The following is a 20,934-nucleotide window of genomic DNA, read 5'->3' on the forward strand; positions in this document are numbered from 1 at the left end:
GAAGCGTCCGTTCAGATCCAAAGGCAGCTGGGGAGGCCTGAGGGTTGCTGGGGCACCTGTGAGGCTGTGGAACCAGAAGACGGGCAGCCAATTCAGTGGCCCGGACACATATCAGGGACCAGGGCTTATCCTCGCCTCTTGCTCTTGCGACCTCAGTCCCTCATGGTGGCTCACCAGCTGCCACGGTTCTGGGAGTCAGCAAGCGTCTCCCCTTGCCATCAGCAGGCAGAGAGCCCACTGCTTCCTCCTGCAGGTGTCTCACAGCAGGAAAACCTTCCAGAAGCTCCCCGCAACTTTCCCTTATGCTGCATTGGTCCAAGCAGGTCACACGCTCACCGAGGCACAGCAGAGAGGGTGGGCAGCATGGGGAGGACCTGGGAATCAGGCCGCATTTGCAGGAGGGAGTAGGGATGGGTCTGGGTGGGCCGGCACGGGTCCGCCATGCCGACCGTTCACCCAGGACCACTATCCACCACAAGACTGGCAGCATTCCCTGCCGGGCGCTCAGAGCACAGGCCACGTGACCATGGACACTGGGGGCGCATGCACGCGGGTGTGTCACTGTCCCAGCCAGACAGCAGTGAGGGTCCTCGCACATGAAGCGCCTGTAGGGAGAGCCTCGGCAAACACAGGGCAGGGAAATGCCATTGTGTGTTGCAGGTCCTTTGTGGTAGACGCGACCATGTTTTCCCGGATGGTCGGACAGACAGACGGACAGACAGTGTGCCAGCCCCACACTCCCTCCTGTGGCTGTGGACGCAGGGGGCACCGGGGCTACGTGGAACAGCCTCCCAGCCCGGAACACGCTCACGGGCACGCGCTTCTCTGCGCTCGGGTGTGTGGTTTGGGGCCTCTTGCTGGAGTGGCGCCGGCAGACACTGGGGTGCAGACCTGCACCGTTCCCACGACTTACTTCCCAGGCTGCCGACGGGGCTGCGCAGACACCCCCAAGGGACTGCAAGCCGGAATGTTCTGGGCTGGAGAAACACACTTGCCAAAATGCGAGACCATAGTCTTCAAATTCCTCTCAGTGACTCCAAGCCTGGCCCGAAAATAATCAGGTCTCGTGGAACGTGGCCTGGGAGGGCCCAGGAGAAAAAGGATTCATACATGACTCCCTCCTTCAGTGCCGTTTCAGTTTTTAAAACCTAGGAGATTCTGTCGTTCTGCTGTCCTCCAGCGGGCAGGCACAATGCCCACAGGCAGGAAAACCAGTCAAGGTGGCAGGCAGGAGGGCACATCAGAGTGGCTTCTCCTCTGAGACCCCAGTTATACCCCCTTTTATTTGTTTTTCAGGTGCTTGGTGCCTGCAGAGAGGCTCCCTGGACCCATCACTCCGGGAGCGGGGGGGGACAACAAGCATCGTGGAGTCGGAGCCATGGGCTGGTGGCAGTCACCCCAGTGCTTGGCTGGACCCCGATGGTGCCCAGTGGAGGGGGGCTCATGTGGGTCCAAAGTCCATCAGACCCAAGGGTACGTGTCCTTGAACAACTGAGCACCACCAGGCAGGGGCTGGAAAGCCGCTAGAGAAGCACCAGCCCCACCTAAGGCCAGAGTCGGGCAACTTCGGCTTGGAGGAGCACCAGCCACAGCCACGGGAGGGCCCTTCACTTCCCAGCCTCAGTCTCCTCCTCCACAGAATGGGTACAGCACTGTTCAGCCTGAGCAAACTGGGGCCCGAACATCTTCACCTCAGAAATAGCTCCACCCACGTCAAATGGGATAGGTGGGCGTGAGGGCAGCGGACGCTCATGAATAAACGAATAAAGGAACAGAAAATATGCCTGTGGCTGCGGCATTCACGAGAAATTCCCACCCGTTACTCCTTGATGCCCAGGGACCTTTGTGCACGGCTGCCCGTGTTTGTGTGCTTATGCAGAAGCAGCGTGCTACATGTCTGCACATGCACGCAGAGCGCTGAGCTGGCCTGTGGGTGTGAACACCTCGTAGGCAGCTCCCAGGCACCCCTGCATGGAGAGTCTGCATGGATGGTGAGCCATTGTCTGCTCAGTCGGGCTCCTTCTCATTCCTGCCGGTGCCAGAGCCACGTCTCCGCCAGAGTGCTGCTTGCACCTCCTGCGGCACAGCCAGGAGCCATGGAGCCCGGGCGCCACACCCCCGGGGCAAGCCATCCTGCCCACAGCCTGCCACACACCCTGGCCCAGGTTCATGCCAGTGTAGACCAGCCGTGAGGCCGGGGCCCCAAGAAGGGAGCACAGAGTGTGATGCTCCTCGAGTCCTGGCTGGTGAGGGGTCTTTCACCAAACCCGTGATTTGCTTTGTTCCCCCCAAAGTCAGGCCACGTCCGTCAGGAGCACAGGCAAGTGGCCTGTGACTGACACTCCCGCGGGCACACGCGGTGTCTGGGTTACAGACTGCAGCAAACGTCCTTGAGTATAAGGAGAGTGGGCCTGCGAGTCACGGGCCACGTGACTTTTCCCCTGGGCTCTGCTCCCAGTGTCCTGCCGGCTCCTCCCGGCCACCCGCAGTCTCAGGGGAAGCGGGGAGAGGGTCTGAGGCATCGTGGCCACACACGCCCTGCTACAAGCGAGGGCAGGAGAGAGGGGCCTCCACCCAGGGCTTCTTCCAGGTGGGGGTGATGGGCAGCCCGCTGTCATCCATGCTGGGGCCCGATGGTTCTGGTGCTCAGCCTGAGACCAGCAGCCACCTGCCCTGTCCCCGGGCACTGCTATCTGCGGGTCCCCTGTGCCAGCTGACCCCTGTCCCCAGGCACCAGAACCATGGGGTGGGCTCCAGTCCCAAGGCCTCCCCAGGTGGTGGATCATCCAGCCTAAACCACCTGTCTGCCCATCCCACACCACGATTTCTGTCCCTCCCCCACATCACAGCCAGAACCGTGGTCCCCGGGCTCCCACCTACCAATTCCGTCACCGCCCCTGTGTGTGGATGGTCCCTCCACAAGGCTCTCCATCCCCCGTCCCCACCACACCCCGTGGCACCCCAGCTCCAGTCTGTCCATCCCCTGGTGCAGCAGCACCTGTGAAGTCAGGCTGCTTGACACCTGGGGGCTCCGTCCAGTTGGGCAGGATGAGCCAGAAAACTCTCCAAGCAAGAGCAGCCTCTCCGCAGGGTTTCCTAGGAGCTACTCCAGGCCCTGCTGCCTTCGGGGTGCCGGTGTGTGTGCAAGCACATGCGTGTGCACTTGTATGTTGGGGGGCACCCCTGCCACCTGTGTTTAAAGGAGGCTGAACCAATGCTAGGAATTTACCCAAGGGATATAGAAATGCTGAGGCATAGGAGCACATGTACCCCAATGTTCATAGCAGCACTCTCCACAATAGCTAAAACATGGAAAGAGCCTAAGTGTCCATCAACAGATGAATGGATCAAGAAGATGTGGTTTATCTATACCATGGAATACTACATGGCAATGAGAAACAGTGAAATCTGGCCATGTGTAGCAACATGGATGGACCTTGAGGGTGTTATGCTGAGTGAAATAAGTCAGGCAGAGAAGGACAAATACCATATGTTTGCACGTATAGGAGGATTAGGAGGAACTTAACTGAGGAACAAGGGGGAGAAGAAGGGGGGAAATGGTGGGGGAAAGGGAGAGAGGCAAACCATGAGAGACTCTTGAATGCTGACAAAAACTGAGGAATGATGGATGTGGGGGGGAGGGGGGATGGGCATGGAGGAGGGCACTTGTGGGGAAGAGCACTGGGTGTTATGTGGAAACTAATTTGACAATAAACTATTTGTAAAAAATAAAAAAATTAAAAATAAACATAAAAAAAAGAAAAAAAAGAAAAGAAAATAAAGGAGGCTGAACCACAGGCCCACGGACCCCAGCAGCCTCCACCCTCCCACCGGCCCCTCCCCCTGTAGGGTTCTGAAATGGTGCTGCCTGAGGGTCCTCTTCTCCCCTCTGCACTCTCCCCCCATGCCAGGTCACCCCACCCGCCTCCCCTCGCCCTGTGCCCTCAGGCCAGAGAGCCAGCAGCCCCCTAAATGCCTCAAACACATACCCCTAAACAGGCTCGTCCCCTCCCCCTACACTGGCTGTCCCCAAACAGGGGAGCCCCGGATGGTGGACACACAGGCCCCTCCCAGGGCTCCCCTGCTTCTTGTCCTCCAAGGGAGCCCACGCCCTGGCCATCTGGTGCTCTCTCCCCACACACTGCAGTCGGGATGACAGGCCTCTGAGCCTTTGCACATGCTGTTCCCTCAGCCTGAAGGTCATTCCCGGAGCCCCTGCCCGCAGAACCCCATTCACTCCCCAAGGTGTGGAGAATTGAGCCTGGCAGTGGCCCAGAAGCCTCTCCAAATCGTCCCAGGTTGGGGGACGTGGGACAGGGCAGGGTCTGGCACCTGGCACATGGTTCCAGAATGAATTCATGAAGCAGAGCGCAGGCCCTTCCTGGCTGCACCTGAGGTGGGAGCTGACGGGCCAGGCGCTGCCTCGGAGCCCCGGGCGCCGTGTCTGCCTGTCTGGGCGCCTCCCTGGACTTCTGCCCCACCCAGTGAGGAGGGGGCAGTCCAAGCCCAGGCCCCTTTCCCTCCTTTAGGTTTGGTGGGAGGCAGAGTGAGGCAAGACATGCTGACCCAGGGGCATTTGGGACAGCTGCGGTGAGGCTCCCAGTGACCTTTCTCTCAGACCCAAAGGATGGTGTGGGTGACGGTGAGTGTGTCGCGTCTGGCCCCCACCCCCTGCGCCCTGGGGACATGGGTCCAGCTCCCAGCCCAGCCCAAGGGCTCGCATGGTGTCTTCTTCTTTGCCCAGGGTGAGTCTTGTGCTCAGAGAGGCTACTCACACACACACAGGACAGGTCAGGAAGGTCAGAAGCAGGGCCCGGCCCGAATGGCCCAACCAGAAGCAGGAGAACCGGCCGGTTTTTATCTCTCCTGACTGCTGGTCATTGTGGGGAGTTCTCCTGGGATCAGCAGGATGATGAGGGGGGCAGGGGGGTAAGAAGGTTCAGGTGACCTGGAGTCACTGAGCTGGCCTGGGGCAGTGCAGGCACCGTGAAACCGCTACTTCTACCCTGGGTAGTACGGGCTCAGTCCCCACTTCTCCTGGCCTCAGTTTCCCCACTGCAGAATAAGATGCTGCTTATCCACCCCCCACCACCACAGGCTCTGGCCAGGCTCCAAGGAAACACGGGTGCGAGCCTCATAGGAGGCTACTGCTGTCCTCTGGACTCCGTGAAGGTCCTTACCTCAAGGACTCATAGGGCCAGTGAGCTAAACATGGGAACAGGGGACACTGAGTGAGCTCAGGTGTGGGTGGACTCTGTCAGCACCAGCAGCGTCAGCTGATTGGAAAGGATCTGGTTGGACAGACAGGTGTGAGCCATACAACAGAGTGAGCTCTACCTCATAAAGGAGAGAATGACATCTGTTACCATGGAGACAAGCCTGAGATTGTGGTGCTGAGTGACACAACCAGACACAGAAGGACACGCACTGGGACCCACTTGCATGAGGCCCCAGGTCGTGAGACTCACACACACAGAGTAGACGGTGGGGCCGGCGGGTGAGCACGGCTGCACGGTGCCCCGCATGGGTTCACTTAGAAATGACCGAAACAGCAAGTTGTGTATTATGTGTATTTACCACAATTCAAAGAAACAGACATTGTTCAGTGAGGGCCCTGCCGCTGATCCCTGCCCGGCCCTCTGGCTCTCCTGTCCCTGCACGGTCGGGGTCCTGGCTGGGCTGCCCACATGTCCCTCCACCCAGGGCAGGGCCCCGTCCACCCCATGCTCCTCTGAGCTCTGTGTCGAGTGGCTCATGGGCCCAGCGGCCTTTGGGGGAGGACCTAGGGCCACCCACAGGCAGGACACGCCCTCGGAAGTGGCCTCTCGGCTTCAGGCTGCCACCATCCACCACACCACAGGGACACGCAGGGAACACCCCTCACAGGCCACTCTTGGCCCCGGTACTCCCCATGGGAGCCCCTGGGGCCCTGGCTCCAAGCTTTTGGACTCGACACCCCCAGAAACTGACCCATCCAGAGCGGCGCATCTGTCAGGATGTCCCCGAGTAGCCGTCTCACGGCAGCGGTCTGCATGCCACTCTGTCCTCCGCTCGAGGGGCCAGGACTCTGGGTGGGACATGCGGGGCCCTGTGGCCAGCAGCTCCACTCTGCCCCTGTACCTGGGGTGAAGGCCCGAGCAAGAAGCAAATTCTGGACATGCAGACCTGGGTGGCACATTTTCTATTTGGGGGAAACATCCCCAGATTTCACCATGTTTCTGACACTGGTAACAGAAGCCAGGAAGAACCCTCCAAAAAGCGCTTGTCAGGGACATGCACGAGCTGCCGCAGGGACCAGGGGAGGAGGGATGGCAGGATGGGAAGGGACAGCAGAGCTGGGGGAGCGGTGGGGGGGGGCCAGTGGGAGGGGGTGATGCTTTCCTGAAGATGCTCCTCTGTCACTGGCCTTATTCCAGCAAGTGACACTTCAGCTGCACAGTGTTTACAGTCTTTTTAAGAAAGCCTCTCATCGAGGTCTAGCCTGAGCCCCCAGCAGGCTAGCTTGTATACCGTCTGATTCTTTGTCCCTAGAATGTTCTAGGGGCAGACGGTGCTAAGGCCCTGAGTCATGCAAAAGCGCACTTAACCCACGCCAGCAGGGAAGGTGATGTATCTGCCCTCACGGTCGTGTCCCAAGGCCACTCAGAGCCCAGAGCACCTGACCTGCCTGGTCCTACCTGAGGGGTTGGCCCCTCACCTGCAGGCAGGTGAGCCCAGTGAGGAAGCCATTGGGGAACAGGGAAGGGGATGCGTCAGACCTTAGGAGGCACCACAGCCACTGGGACAGGTGGCGCCAGGGAGACTGTCCAGGCACCAAGCGGGCAGTGGCGGGCATGTCCCTCAGATTCAGCAACCATGGCCCCTGGGTCACACAGAAACCCACGCACGGAGGTTCAGGGCAGCTACATCCCAACATGCAAGATGCCCCTGAGCAGGTGAACGGCTACGCAATGTCATCCAGACACAGGGAAAACCTGCGCCAGAAAGAACCGCGTGTGATAACTGATAACCCAGACGGCGCTCTGTCTCACTCCTACAATAGGATGGATGTTCTGGAAAAGGCAGAGCTGTGGACACAGAAGACGGGGGCTGCCAGGCCTCAGGGCAGAGGGATGAGCAGGGGGCGCACAGGGGCCTTTGAGGGCGGTGAACCCTACGTGTGATACATGACGCCAGATACCTGCTGTCCCACGTTCGTCCAAACCCACAGGATGTGCCCTCACCCAGAGGGACCCTCCTGTGAGCCGTGGACTCCAGATGAGGACCACATGTCGGTGTGCGGTCATCGAGTGTGTCAAATGCACCATCTGGGAGACACCGATAATGGGGCAGCCTGGGGGGAAGGGAGCAGGGAATTATGGGAAATCTCTGTACCTGCCCTCAATTTTGCATGAACCCGAAACTGCCCTAAAGAAATGAAATCTCAGGGACCCCTGGGGACTCAGTCAGCTGAGCGCCCAACTCTTGATCTTGGCTCAGGTTATGATCTCATGGTTTGTGGGATCGAGCTGACAGCTCAGAGACTGCTTCGAATTCTCTCTCTCCTTCTCTGCTCCTCCCTCCACCCCTCCCCAGCCTGTGCTCACTCACCTGTGCTTGAGTGCTCTCTCTTTTTCTCTCTCTCAAAAGAAATAAACTTGAAAAAAATTAATTCTTAAAAATCAGAGAGAAAGATAGAACTCTGGAAATACTGGTATCCCTCGTTCTGGAGACCCAGGTGCATGGTGAGGGCGTGGCACTGGCCCAGACACAAGACCCTGGCCACAGGACACGCCCAGGGGGGACGTCTCCTTCTGCCCCTAAGGTTCTGGTGAATGGTGCGTGTGTCTGAGGGGCGAGCAGGGCCAGCCCTGGTCAAGCTGTGGCCTCCGGAGCAGCAGCCGTGCTCTTGCTCCGACACTGTGGATGTTCACAGACTTAGTTTACTAAGAGAGCAGATAAACCAAAGCTGGAGTTTCCATGGCAACGCCTCCCCAGCTGCCAGCCCCTGTGATGGCGAGTGGGAAGCTCCCTGTTGGGACTTTGTGGGAATCAGCTGCCCCAGGCCTCGGCAAGGTCCTCGTGGGCGTGCAAAGCGGGGCCGCCCACACCCTTGGCCATCTTTCTGGACAGCAAGAGCCAGGGGGCAGGTCCCGATGAGGCTCTGGAACAGCTGGGAGGCTTCTCCCCCAGGAGGCCGAGTCTTACACACACTGGGTCCTCTCTAAGCCCAGAGCCCTGTCCCCCACGAAGCTGGGACACGGTGGGTCCCACCTGGTGCTGAGGCAGCCCCTGCAGGCTGAGAGCCGGTTCACACACAGCAGGTGCGCACACTGAGCTGGTTCGCACACAGCAGACGCGCATGCACTGAGCCAGTTCACACACAGCAGACACGCGTGCACTGAGCCGGTTAGCACACAGCAGGTGCGCGCAAAGCTAGTTCGCACACAGCAAGTGCACGCAGAGCCGGTTCACACACAGGAGGCGCATTGAGCCAGTTCACACGCGGCAGGTGCATGCGCAGAGCCGGATCACACACAGCAGGTGCTCGCACTGAGCTGGTTCACACACATCAAGCGCTCGCAGAGTCGGTTGGCACACAGCAGGTGCGCACGCGGAGCTGGTTCACACACAGCAGGTGCTCACAGAGCCAGTTGGCACACAGCAGGTGCACACACGGAGCTGGTTCACACACAGCAGGCGCACGCAGAGCCGGTTCACACACAGCAGGCACGCTTGCTGAGCCGGTTCACACAGCAGGCGTGCACAGAGCCGGTTCACACACAGCAAGTGTGCGCTGAGCCGGTTCACACACAGCAGGTGCGCAGAGCCGAATCATACACTGCAGGCACGTGTGCTGAGCCGGATCACACACAGCAGGTGCGCACAGAGTTGGTTCACAGTAGGTGTGTGCGCAGAGCCAGTTCATGCACAGCAAGCATGTGCAGAGTTGGTTCGCACACAGCAGGCGCGCACGCGCATACCTGGTTTGCACACAGCAGATGCTTGCAGAGCCGGTTCACACACAGTCGCACACACATACCTGGTTTGCACACAGCAGGCGTTCGCAGAGCTGGTTCACACACAGCAGGCACATGCAATCAGTTCACACAGTGCAGGCGCGCTCGCAGAGTCAGTTCGCACATAGCAGGTGCATGCAGAGTCGGTTCGCAGAGTGCAGGCACTCGCAGAGTCGGTTTGCACACAGCTGGTGCACACAGAGCCGGTTTGCACACAGCAGGTGCGTGCAGAGCCGGTTCGCACCCAGCAGGCGCATTGAGCCGGTTCACACACAGCAGGTGAGCACAGAGCCGGGAGACAGGGGAGATGGCCTTCTCCAGGAGGGGCCCTGCTCTGGCTCAGCGACCCTCAGGGCTCAGGTGAGGCCCAACAACTCAGCTCTGCCTTCCTGGCTGGGCTCCCACTGGCCGGCAGGTGTTCATGACTCACCAAGTGTCTTTGGGTCACTTCCTCCACCCCTGCCAGGCACCGGGTCCCCGCCAGGCTCAGCCACACCTGGGGGACCAGCAGGAAGCACACGAGTGAGCAAACTCCACGTCCATCTGCCAAGATGGAGCGGAGACACTCAGGCAATGGCACGAGACCAGGGGCCTTTTGCTAGGAGGAAGGCCAGCCACGCCAAGCCCCCAGCCAAGGTCCCGTAGCCCACGTGCCTTACAGCAACGGCGTTTGCAGACGCCCTGAGCCCAGCACCCAGGCCTGGGCCTCAGGACCCCACACCCCCCTGCACAGAGGCCTGTCCATTCCAGAAAAGCCGACAGAGCCCTGGGGCTCTCCAGAGAGACAACCAACGGGATGTGTATGTGGAAAAGGAGGCTCGAGTCGAGGAATTCGCTCAGTTGACAGTGGGGACCAGGAGCCCAGAACCTATAGGGCTGGCCGGCTGGCAGGGGGTGTTTGCTCCAGAGATGTCCGTCTTTTTTAAGAAAAGCCTTCAACTGATTGGGTGAGGCTCAGCCACATGGTGAAAAACCTGCCCCTTCACTCAACGTCGGCTGATGTCAACATTAATGTCATCTGAAAAGTGCCTTCACATGAACATCTAGGTAGGCACCTGGGGGCCGTGGCTTGGCCAAGCCGACCCATCAAACCAACCCTCACAGAGGGATTGCGGGGCCTGGGTGCCTCTCCCGCCATCCCCAGCTGGGCAGCGCAGCTGCACTGCACGGTGAAAGTCACAGGCGGGCTGAGAACTCAGGGCTGACATGTTCTGATGTGTGCGCATGCCGTCCGCTGGCCCAAAGAGGACAGCTCAACACAGAGTGGCCACGGGCCTGCATGCTTGCTGCTGAGGCTTCCACAGGACACAGGCCAGCCTTGCCTCGCTTGCCCACACAGGGCCTGGAGAGGTCTCTGCTCCTATGGAAACATCAGCCACAGAATTGCCACCGGGGCTTCCAGAAGTATCCGACCCACAGGATAGTCCTCGGAGGGAGAACGGCCGCCCAACACCACATACTAGCACCACCACCTTCTCCAGTTCCATTCTACAACATTCTGGGTCGACTTGGGTCAGATGGTGGGGCCAGCTTCCCCACGCGAGGTGCAGCGTGAGGGGGCGTAGGGCTGGTGGGCCTGACCTGGGTGTGTGGCTGGGATGCTGCATTTCAGGCCCGAGAGCGTCCACTTCCCACGGACCCTGGGGGCCCATCACGACCTACCCGACTTGCTTGATCACAGAGGAAAAGGGGAAAAAATTCCCGTTGCCAAGGAGACCACTTCAAATATATTTCCCAGAGGGTCGGGTTACATTCCAGAGCCTGTTGTGCATGAGCCCCTGCCCCCATCAGCGCAGGGGATGCTCCTGCACGGCCTTGGTGTCACTGTCAGCCCACCGCCCTTCCCCGGCACCTTCTCCCGGAGACCCTGCAGGGAGCCACACTGCCTGCCCAGGGCACATGCTCGCAGTCAGCCGAGAGGGGACGCCAATACCGCAACGATGTCTCCAGAGCCAGCACATGACCTGGGAAAGTCCATCTCCATCGTCACTCACCACCAGGTGCGAATCGTGGAGGGCGGTGCAGTCTCTAGGGCCCTAGACGAGAATGAGGGGTGCCCAGACCCTCTCATGGGCCCACACACACGTGCACACGTCACACAGGAGCAAGGAGCAAGGAGCAAGGACTCCAGCCACTGGGATGCAGGGCAGACGCTCACAGGCCATGTGGCCTACCCCAGGAGGGACGCTGGCCCCTGACCGGGCCTCCCCGGCAGGTGCCTGGGGGCTCACGCAGCACCAGGCACACTCTGGGCTCAGAAAGCAGCGTCTCACGATATCAGGATTAATAAACCAGGTGACGGCTCCCTTTCCTGGCACTGTGTGAGGGCCCCTCGCCAGTCTGTGCCCATCACATACATTTAATGCTTTTCCTACCCGTGGCCTTGGACCTGCCTGGGAGGCAGCTTTAGTCTGCAGCAAATAATGGACACTTGTGTGGGCTGGCTGGGCTACTCCCTCGGCTCAGAGACCATAAGCACGAAGGCCGCAAACCTCAAAGCCTGCAAGGCAGGCACACCAGACACAAGGGCCAGGTGAGGACTGCAACTAATGGGCTCTTTCCCACCCCAAGGGGCCCACCCTCGGGTCTGCTGGGTGTGACCAGGTGAGCATGCAGGTTCAAGGCGCCCAGGTACCACGTTTTTAAAGGGAAGAGATTCCAATCACAATGGGAAACATCTGGAGTTTTAAATATTGACAATTAACTCAAATGATTTAAAAAACCACCACGCAGGCCAATGCAAACCCATCTCTGGCCCAGACTGGCCCCGTGAGCACCAGCTTCTGATTAAGGAGTTGAACCCTAGGGCAGGAAAAGATTTGTGCTCTTAAGCCGGCATCACGCCTTCCCCTTGGCCCCAGGTCCTCAGAGCTGCCAGAGGAGGAGGGGCTGCACACGTGTACCGCTCGTGGGGACAGGATGGGGACAGACAGGCAGTTCCAAGGTTGGGGACTTAGAGTCACCGTGCGTCCCCTCTCTCAGGGTCCGGGGCCTGGGCCTCGCCGGGCGCTCCCACTTGGGGCTGATGCCCAGGGGTGGCTGGTCTGCTCTCTGGAGGGGCAGCAGGCTGACACCCAGGGTGGGGCCCTCAGGGTGCTGAGTTCAGGGCCCTGCTGGTACGGGCATCTCAGCAGGGCTGCCGCTGCCAGGAAGGCCCCCCGGCCACAACCAGCCATAGGTGCCCCCGCGAGTCAGCACCCCCTTGTCCGGAGGCAGTGAGGACCCTCACTGGATCTAATGCAGATTTGGGGGTGGGGGGTCCGACAAAGTGGTGGCTGAAAAGACCCCCTCCGCCCCCTCCTGGACCCTGTGTTCTTATCTGGGAAATGCCAGGACCACAGAGACCCAGAGAGGGTGTCACATCCAAAGCTACAGCTGAGGGGTCCTCTGGCCATGAGCCGCAGCAGAGGGGACATTGCCCACCAGCCCCTTTGTCTGAGGGGCCAGACCCACATTGTAGGGAGGCCCTCAGGCCCCTGGTGACAGGCCCAGGCTCTCCTCCTGGATGAGCAGGCCGACCTCCCAAGATGGAAATGGGACCTGGAGCACCTCCCCCAGACTCGTCCGAGGAAAGGGAGGCAGGTGACCAGCCCCTGGGACCCACTCCACTCGCAGTCGACCAGACTCAGAACGCATGCTGTGTCCTCCTTCCTTCCCTTTCCCTTTAGAAGGAAACCTGAGTCAACGCCGCCGAGAGCTCCTCCCTGAGCTGGGGATTCCTTCAGACATACATACGTGGCCTCCAGGGAGCCCAGGGCGGGGCCTCCTCCGCAGCACCCACGCCTGCCCCGCAGGCACCCTCTGTCCTGTAGGGTGCGGCACTGGGACGGGGTGGGGTGCTGCTCAGCCGGCCAGGGCCTCCGGGGGGCCTCGGGTGCCCCCGCAGACCCGCCTTCCAGACATTTCAGGCCAGTAGCAGGGAGGAGGGGCCCCACATGCCCTCTCTGGAAGACCTGCTCCGTGCCCGCCAGGAATTAGCTGTCCCTCACGCCTCACGCGCCGGCAGAGAGGGCCCGATTCTCCGCACCCACCGACGGCCTGGCAAGTTCTCCTATCGTTTTATTATTTTTAATTTTTTTTGATGTTTATGTTTGAGAGAGAGAAAGAGAGAGCACGCACACACACACATGCAAGTGGGCGAGGGGCAGACACAGAGAGAGAAACACAGAATCTGAAGCAGTTCCAGGCTCTGAGCTGTCAGCACAGAGCTCGATGCGGGGCTCGAACCCACGAACCACAAGATCATGGCCTGAGCCAAAGTCGGATGCTTAACCAACTGAACCACCCAGGCACCTATATTTTTATTTTTTTTAAGTGCCCATTTTTAAGAGAGAGTAGGAGAGTGTGGGAGTTGGGGAGGGGCAGAGAGATAGGGAGAGAAAGATTCCAAGCAGGCTCTGCACTGTTAGCACTGAGCCTGATGTGGGGCTCAATCCCAGACTGTGACATGGTGACCTGAATCGGTGTTAAGGGTCAGACGTACACCTGACTGAGCCCTCTAGATGTCCTTCTTTCTATTTTAAACCCAGAAAGTGACCCCAGGTGCTGAGCAATGTGTACTTGCTGGTTGTGCAGAGACTCCAGCATGGACAGCCCGCTCTGGACAGCGGGATGACCCTGCTGCCACACCAGGCCACCACACTGCCACACTGGGCCACCTCACTGCCACACCGGGCCACCACACTGCCACACCAGGCCACCTTACTGCCACACTGGGCCACCTTACTGCCACACCGGGCCAGCACACTGCCACACCGGGCCACCACACTGCCCCACGGAGCCACCTCACTGCCACACCGGGCCACCACACTGTCACACCAGGCCACCATGCTGTCACACCAGGCCACCACATTGCCACGCTGAGGCCTTCCTTTCTCCAGTGGAAGACACACAGCTGAAGAATGTGCCCTAATGAGCATGAACATGAAATCCTTCCGCCCCTGAGCACCAGAGGAGGAGGAAGTGAGCCCAACAGGCGGCAGCATACTTCTGGCCCCGTGTAATCAGGGCTGCCCACTGCAAGGCAGGCCCCCATTCATTCCGGGCCACATCGGGGTGGGGGCTCACTCAGGGGGTCTCCGCCTAGTGCAGCCCTGGGGACAGGCGGACACAGCAGCTGCTCGCCCCTGTCAGTGACAGGCTGGAGTGTGGCCGACACGGATTATGGCCCCAGAGCCAGCTGTCGCTGGGCCTCGTAAAAATGACTCATGCATGTCCAGCCTGAGAACCTGCAGCCACTTTTAGAAACTAAACTGTTAATTTGAATGCACTGTAGATTTGTGCATAGTTGTAAGAAACAACATTGAAAGTTCTCGTGCGCCCTAAGTTTACACATTTCTGCCAAGGTCACCATGCCACCAAACTGGTGGTGCCACACCACACCCAGGATTCGGATGTGGGTTCAGACCCCTTACCTCCGCAGGGGCCACACTTGTGTTCAGTCCTGTGCAACATCCCCGCCCCGAGGCACCACACGCCCGGGCCGGGGCACTCAAATTTTCTAAGAGGAGACGCGTCGGCATGGGCGTGAGGCTGTTAGGGGGACAGAGGGTGAGGGTGGGGGGGCCAGTCCTGGCACGCAGGAGCAGCAGGGGAGGGGCGCTCGGTCCCTGCACCCCACCGCCAGCATCACTCACCTCCGTGATGATGAAGAAGTCATCCCCCGGCTCCCCCTGGACCACAATCTTCTCTCCGTCCTCAAACTGCACAGGCTCCAAGGCGTCGGCCACGGTCAGGCGCTCCCACTTCTCCAGGGACTCTAGAGCAGGTGACAAGGGGACTGTCACTGTGGCCTGCACCCTGCCCTGCCCCCAAGCACTTCCTCAGGAAGTACCACGGACCAGCCTTTGCTGTCACAGCGGTGAGGGAAATGGGAGCACATCCCTGTGCTGGAGGGCCCAGGCAGCGCCCCAGCGAGTCGGCCCAGGATGGATCCACCAGCGCTCCAGCCGTGCACTGCGGCCACTATGCAGTGTCACGTCCTTCAAAGGGCAATGACCCATGGGAAAGAAGCACCATTCATCATGGCGTGGCTGCAGAAGCCTTTGTGCTGAGGCTGGGCCTCACTCGCTGTCCCTTATTTTAGGTTATTTTAGATCAAAATACTGAATTCCACCTCCATGCTTTTCTTCACAGCCTGCAAATCCCGTATACCCTTCCGCCCCTCTCCACATCTTCCCCTCCTGATCAGCGTCCGTCCCTAACCCTCAGGATGGGAAAAACCACCCAGTATGCCCCATACGCTCCTTGTGTAAGAAAATAATGATTGCCTGATTAACTATTTCTCTTTTGGCAGAGGAAGCTTCCCTGGCCTAGACTTATCAGATGTTACTTAAGTAGGTCAGCGGCTAAAAATACAAAGCAAAGCATTTATTTTAGAACTAGGTTAGGAGCAGGATTTCTCCGCTTTCAGACGCCTGCCAACACTTCTCATAGCAAAGGATGAGCTTCGGCCGAGCCGCGAGCGCATGCGCCCCTTGGGCCGCTGGGAGAGTGCCGCATGCATGGCCGGCCAGCGCCAAGAGTTCCCACGCAGGCCAGCACATCCCCTGACACTGGGGCCCGACAGAGCGGGGCCTCGGGGGCGGAACGAGCCGGCTCGGTGGAGGCTTGTCTGTAGGCTTCTGAGCAAGGGCCACGGGGCGCGCGGCCCTTTGAGTCGTGCTGCCGGGAGCAAGTCTGTTCTGCGTGTCTCACCAACAGGTCTCTTACATCTGACATGTGACACCTGCGGCCTGAAAGTGACAATGGGTGAAGCTGTGTCCCGGCAGAAGACATGGGGAGATGGCAGTTTGTGGACCCCGACTGTTGAAGGGTCTGGTCTCTGAGGCAGGGTCCCTGGGGGTGGTTTTGCTGTGTGCAGGTCCCCTTTTCCGAGTGGGATTTTCAACACCGCGCCTGGATGGGGTGTGAACATTCGCAGGCGTTCCCCGGCTGTCACAGGCATACCCTGGCTGTCACAGGCGTCCCCCGGCTGTCACAGGAGTCCCCTGGCTGTCACAGGCGTCCTGCAGCCAGAGCCCCAGAGCCGGTGCGCGACCTGCAGGCGCAAGACGGGGAAGCCCAGGGTGGCTCCTGCGCTCACGCTCCCCCCAGGACTCCCACATTCAGTGCCACATTCAGGGGGCCGATTCCTGTGTCCACGTGCAGAAACCAGGATCCCCAGGCCCCAGGTGCACATCGGCTGCCTCCGCGTTCCTTCCTGATGAGGGCAAGGCCACCCCACCTTCCCACGCCAGAGGGTTTTGTGTGGCTGGGGTGACTGAGGGCCAAGGGATCAGCCTTGGGGATACTCTGCCCAACAGCCACGGAGAAGTGCTTGGCGGCAATGGACTCATTGGAGGGAACAAAGCTTGTGGATGGGGGCTGAATAGAGCACATTAGAGCGCTGAGCAGGCAGTGGGAGTAGGAGAGATGTAGAAGGTGACCAGAGTGCTTGGGCTCCGAGGGAATGGGGGACTGCGAGGGACCAGGGGGCCCCAGGTTCAGGGATTTCTTGTGGGGCTAAAATACCCCTCCCCCCAGCCCATGAGACTGTGAGACCCACTCAGGAGGCTGCAGAGTTTCGTGTTGCCGAGTATGACACTGGCCACCAACGCAGTGTCCCTTCATACGGCGCATGCAGACCAGGCACCTGCAAAGACTGGTTTGCGGGCACGGGGCCTCCACCGGCAGTGATGGGAAGGTTCTGGAACCAGGGAGTGGGGGTGGGGGTACCACACGAAGTGCAGACACCCTGAAGTTAAAAATGGCTGAAACGGTAGATGCACTTTTACCACAAGAGCAAGAGAAAAACCAGAACCTTCTCTCTTCATCTCACAGGATCCCAGAGAGGGTGTGGGGTCACGCCATTGCATGTGCCCTGGTGAGTGCCAACCCCGGGGTCAGACACCCCTCTGTGCCCTCCCTGCCAAGCCTGCTTTACTGTTTTTGGTTAAATTACTCATTGTTTGCTACAAATAACTCAAGAAATAGAGCAAAGTGTCAGCACAGAGCCCAACACGGGGCTCAAACCCCTGAACCATGAGATCGTGACCCAACCTGAAGTCAGACGCTCAACCGACTGAGCCACCCGGGCACCTGAAAACGGGCCATTTCCTGTGGCTTAACTTGACACGCTGAACTTCAGACAGGCTCCATGTCAAGGACACAGATGGCCCTGTTTTGCCCCCCTCCGGTTTTCACTCCCTGATGTAGCTGCGAAGGAGTGGACACACCGCCCACCACCCACCCCGTCCGGGGTCTTCTGAGCCTCTCAGGCACTGGCCCTCCTACTCCGGAGAACCTGGGGCCTGGCGGGGGCCGCCTTGTGCTCTGCCTCCATCAAACAGCTCCACGCAGCTCCGTCCGTCCTCTGTCCGCAGCGGCCACATCCCCGGGGTGCTCTCCTGGGTTTGGTGACATGGCCTCCAAGGGGACCTGCTCATAGGCTTCCCTGTGCCCCTCCTGGTCATCTGCTCCACACTCGATCTCCTCTACTCATCCTCATTTGGAAAAAAGTTGATTAAAAAAGTAGCGCGAACGACATAACCCACCAACGTCCATCCTGAATAAAATAAAATGAATATTTATCACGATTGCTTCAGATGTATTTAAAGTTTAAAAAATTTTAATTTGTTATTATTGAAGCGCAGTTGATCTTCAGCCCTGTTTTCAGAAGACGTATAGCATAGCTGATAAGATCCACATGCCCTTCACGGCACGCCCAATCTGACGTCCGCCTCCCTCCCTGTAGCGATTTCTCAGGACCTGCCATTGAGCTTCCGCTTCTGTCGAAGGATGGTGTCACGGGCACCGCGGAGCCGGGACCGTCTGCATGTGCTGCCTTCTGACTCCTGCAGCTCCTGCCGCCGCCGCCTGACTGCATGTCCCCCATGGGATGCCGCACGCTGTTCCCACTGCTTGGGCGCAAACACCACTGTGTCTCTGCACCCTGGAGGGACTCCCGAATTCTGTAGAGCAGGTGGGGTGGGGGACCACCGCGCCTGCTCCTCCCATGAGCCCGGCCTCCGAGGCTTGGCCAGGATGGGTCTCCCAGCTCTTCCCTCTTTGGGCCACTGCTCTCCAGGTGGATCTGTGTTCTAGAAAAGCCCTACCCTGGATTTGGTTTCTGCTTCTGTGGACATGCTCTCTTCCCAACCGGGTTCCTTTCCGTGCATCTCGTGCTCTCAGCTTTCCTCTGTAGCTCCGGCACCAATGCTGACCTGTTCAGCTGCCGTGGCCTTTCACTCCACATGTCCACGCTTGGTTCAGGGCATGCAGCTGGGGTTTCCTCCTGACCTCCCCTCCCATCCTCCCCTGGAAGGGAAGGTGGTGGGACCTCCCCTTGTTCCTGCAGCCTGGACAGCTGGGGCCGGGCAGAGGGGAGCCCAGCATCCCCACGGGCTCATGCCACGCATGGAGGGGAGCTGCTCTGATCCTGTGACCTCATCCACGAGCCTCAGCCATGGTGCTGCACCTCTCGCCCCAGTGGTTGCGTTTGCTTCTTTTCCTTTCTCGCCCCATCACACTCTCAGAACTGGAGGATGCCTCTCATCCCCATCCTCACCCTGAGGCCTTGAGCACTGCTGCTGGGCAGTGGTTCCAGCGGTTCCCAGGGCTCAGCACCCCCTGCCCCCACCCTCCTGTGCAGCACCCCTCCCGTGGGCTAGAGCTGCCCTGGCCAAAGTGGAGCCACCAGCCACAGGCTTGTACGTGCATTTAACTTGATTAAAATGAAATTAAGTTAAAACTCGGTTTCTTGGCCACACCAGCCATGTGTCAAGTGCCCAACACAGACAAGGGACAGGCCCCGTCTGCAGCAACAGAGGCTTATCATGTAGGTTACAGCAATTTCAAACACCGAAAACCTCTTCTCTCTGTTGATACTACTGGAAACCAGCTGAACTGTAGCCAACGTGTTTATCGGACCCCAGGACAAGAAAGGGCAAAACTGCACCAGGAGAAGCCCCACTTAGGAAAAAGCCAAAACAGGCCAGGGAAAGCCCAACAGAGCAGACCACGTTTACTAGAACATGAAATGACTGACTGACATGGAGGAAGAGCTGGTGGTGACACAGATGGCAGAGGGACAGACAAGCAGAGCACACGGGACAAGGGCACAGAGGCTCTGGGAGAGGATAACGCTGCCTGGCGGAGCCGCCACCCAGTTCTCCATGGGTGTGTGTGAACGAGTGTGTGCATGTACACGTGTGGTCATACCCGTGCAGATACACACGTGCGTATGCATGAGTGTGCCTGTGTGCACACGTGTGTGAGCGGGCCTGTGTGAGTATATGCATGTGTGCAAATGTACATTGTGAATGCATACGTGTGTGCGAGCATGCCTGTGTGGGTGCATACGTGTGTGTGAGCATATCCACGTGGGTGCACACATGTAAGCCATGCCTGTGTGGGTTCACACGTGTCCATGTCCCAACCCTGCACATCACCAAGACTGCTGGACCAGGCACACAGGGACCATGGAAACGGCTGGAGCCAGCAGGCAGGACTCGCACGAGGCTGCAGGAGGCCACCCAGCACGGGGCCGCACATGGGGCGGGGGTGGGGCTGCACGTGGGGCGGGGGCCACTGACCCAGGATGGAGACCTTGCTGAGAAACTCCTCGTACATCTTGCGCTTTCTCAGCGTGCTGCCCTGTTCAAGAGAAAGAAGAAGACAGAAAAGAACATGGGTCTTCAAGCCTGACTCATTTTGACATTTCCAAACTTCCCCCAATGACTCTGAACTCTTAAAAGTCCACCCTTTGAGCATTCCATGTCCCACAGGCCCCTCCAAGACCCCACCTAGCACCTCCTCCAGGCAGGCAGCTGCACCCCTTGGCTGGCAACAGCGACCTCACCCAGCCCAGGCCAGTGTCCAGTCCGCCCAAGGAGCACCCAGCCGACCAGAATCCTACAACGGGGTTTCCATGTGCTGAAGGCAGGTGTCCCCAAGGGGACAGTCTGGCAAGGGGTCCAGTCTGAGCCGGGCGCACTGCACCCCACCCTTCCCCCCAACACACACACATCTGGAAGAGATGCTGGGGCTGGCGGCAGAACCGAGCTTGTGACACAGAAAGGGAGGGAGGAGGCGACAGCAGTTAAGTCCCTGGGCTGATGTGCCTGAAACGGGTGCCTGGTGAGAAGAGCTAGTGTGGTGCTTCTTTCCCAACCAGGTGCTGGCTGAGTAAGATAAAACCAGTAGAAGGGCCCCCATCAACCTTCACCGGAATTGGAAAAGGGCACCTGCTTCTTCAAGCGTGCATCCCAGCGAGCTGGTGACCTGAGCGAAGGAGGAAGGAGGCCCAGCCTTCCAGCAGCCAGAACCAACCCGGCAGGCAGAGAGCCGTCTGGACTTTATCCCCCTAGCCTGCTGCCCAGGGCCTTTGCACAGAGCACACATTCTGCAACAGTGCACGGCAGCCCCACCAAAGAGGACGGCTAAGCACCACACGTTCAGGAAACCAGGACACACAGTCCACCGGCAGGGCAGCAACAACTCTGCTTAAACTCAAACAGCCTCATCCAGCACCTGGGGTGTAAGACGGATGGAGACCAGTCACCACAGACTGGACACCTGGTATGGGGACGAGGGAGGAGGACAGCACCGAGGAAGATGGGCTCAGGCCAGGGCAGCGGCGAGCCCCTAAACATGCAGGCCCTCCTCAACCTTGTGAGAGTCCTGGGAGACGAGGGCACAATTACCCTCATCCCCAGATGAGGAAGCAGGCTTGGAGGGGCCAGTGACTGACTAGATTGGGATCACAGGAGCAGGAATGAAACCCAGACTGTGCCCTACACATCCCAAAGCTTGGCGGTGATGATAGTGATGATGATGGAGATGGTTGCGATTATGGTGATGGTGATGATGGTGATGGTGATGTGATGGTGGTGGTGATGATGATAATGGTGGTGATGGTGGTGATGGTGATGGTGGTGTTGATGGTGATGATGGT

At 59.1% G+C, this 20,934-nt stretch overlaps 1 protein-coding gene across 1 annotated transcript in view; it reads right to left on the reverse strand.

Moving 5' to 3' along the window:
* Nucleotides 1-20,934, reverse strand: part of PRKAR1B (protein kinase cAMP-dependent type I regulatory subunit beta) — a 99,628-nt gene that overhangs the window by 3,360 nt on the left and 75,334 nt on the right. The window contains exons 8-9 of the mRNA XM_039226098.1: nucleotides 19,574-19,634; nucleotides 14,636-14,757 (exon numbers count right to left, since the gene is read on the reverse strand). Of these exons, the coding sequence (XP_039082029.1) occupies nucleotides 14,636-14,757; nucleotides 19,574-19,634 (183 nt within the window). The remainder of the gene's footprint in view (nucleotides 1-14,635; nucleotides 14,758-19,573; nucleotides 19,635-20,934) is intronic.

This window comes from Hyaena hyaena, unplaced genomic scaffold (genome assembly GCF_003009895.1).
Source record: "Hyaena hyaena isolate Hyena2069 unplaced genomic scaffold, ASM300989v1 scaffold_20, whole genome shotgun sequence".
NCBI lineage: Eukaryota > Metazoa > Chordata > Mammalia > Carnivora > Hyaenidae > Hyaena > Hyaena hyaena.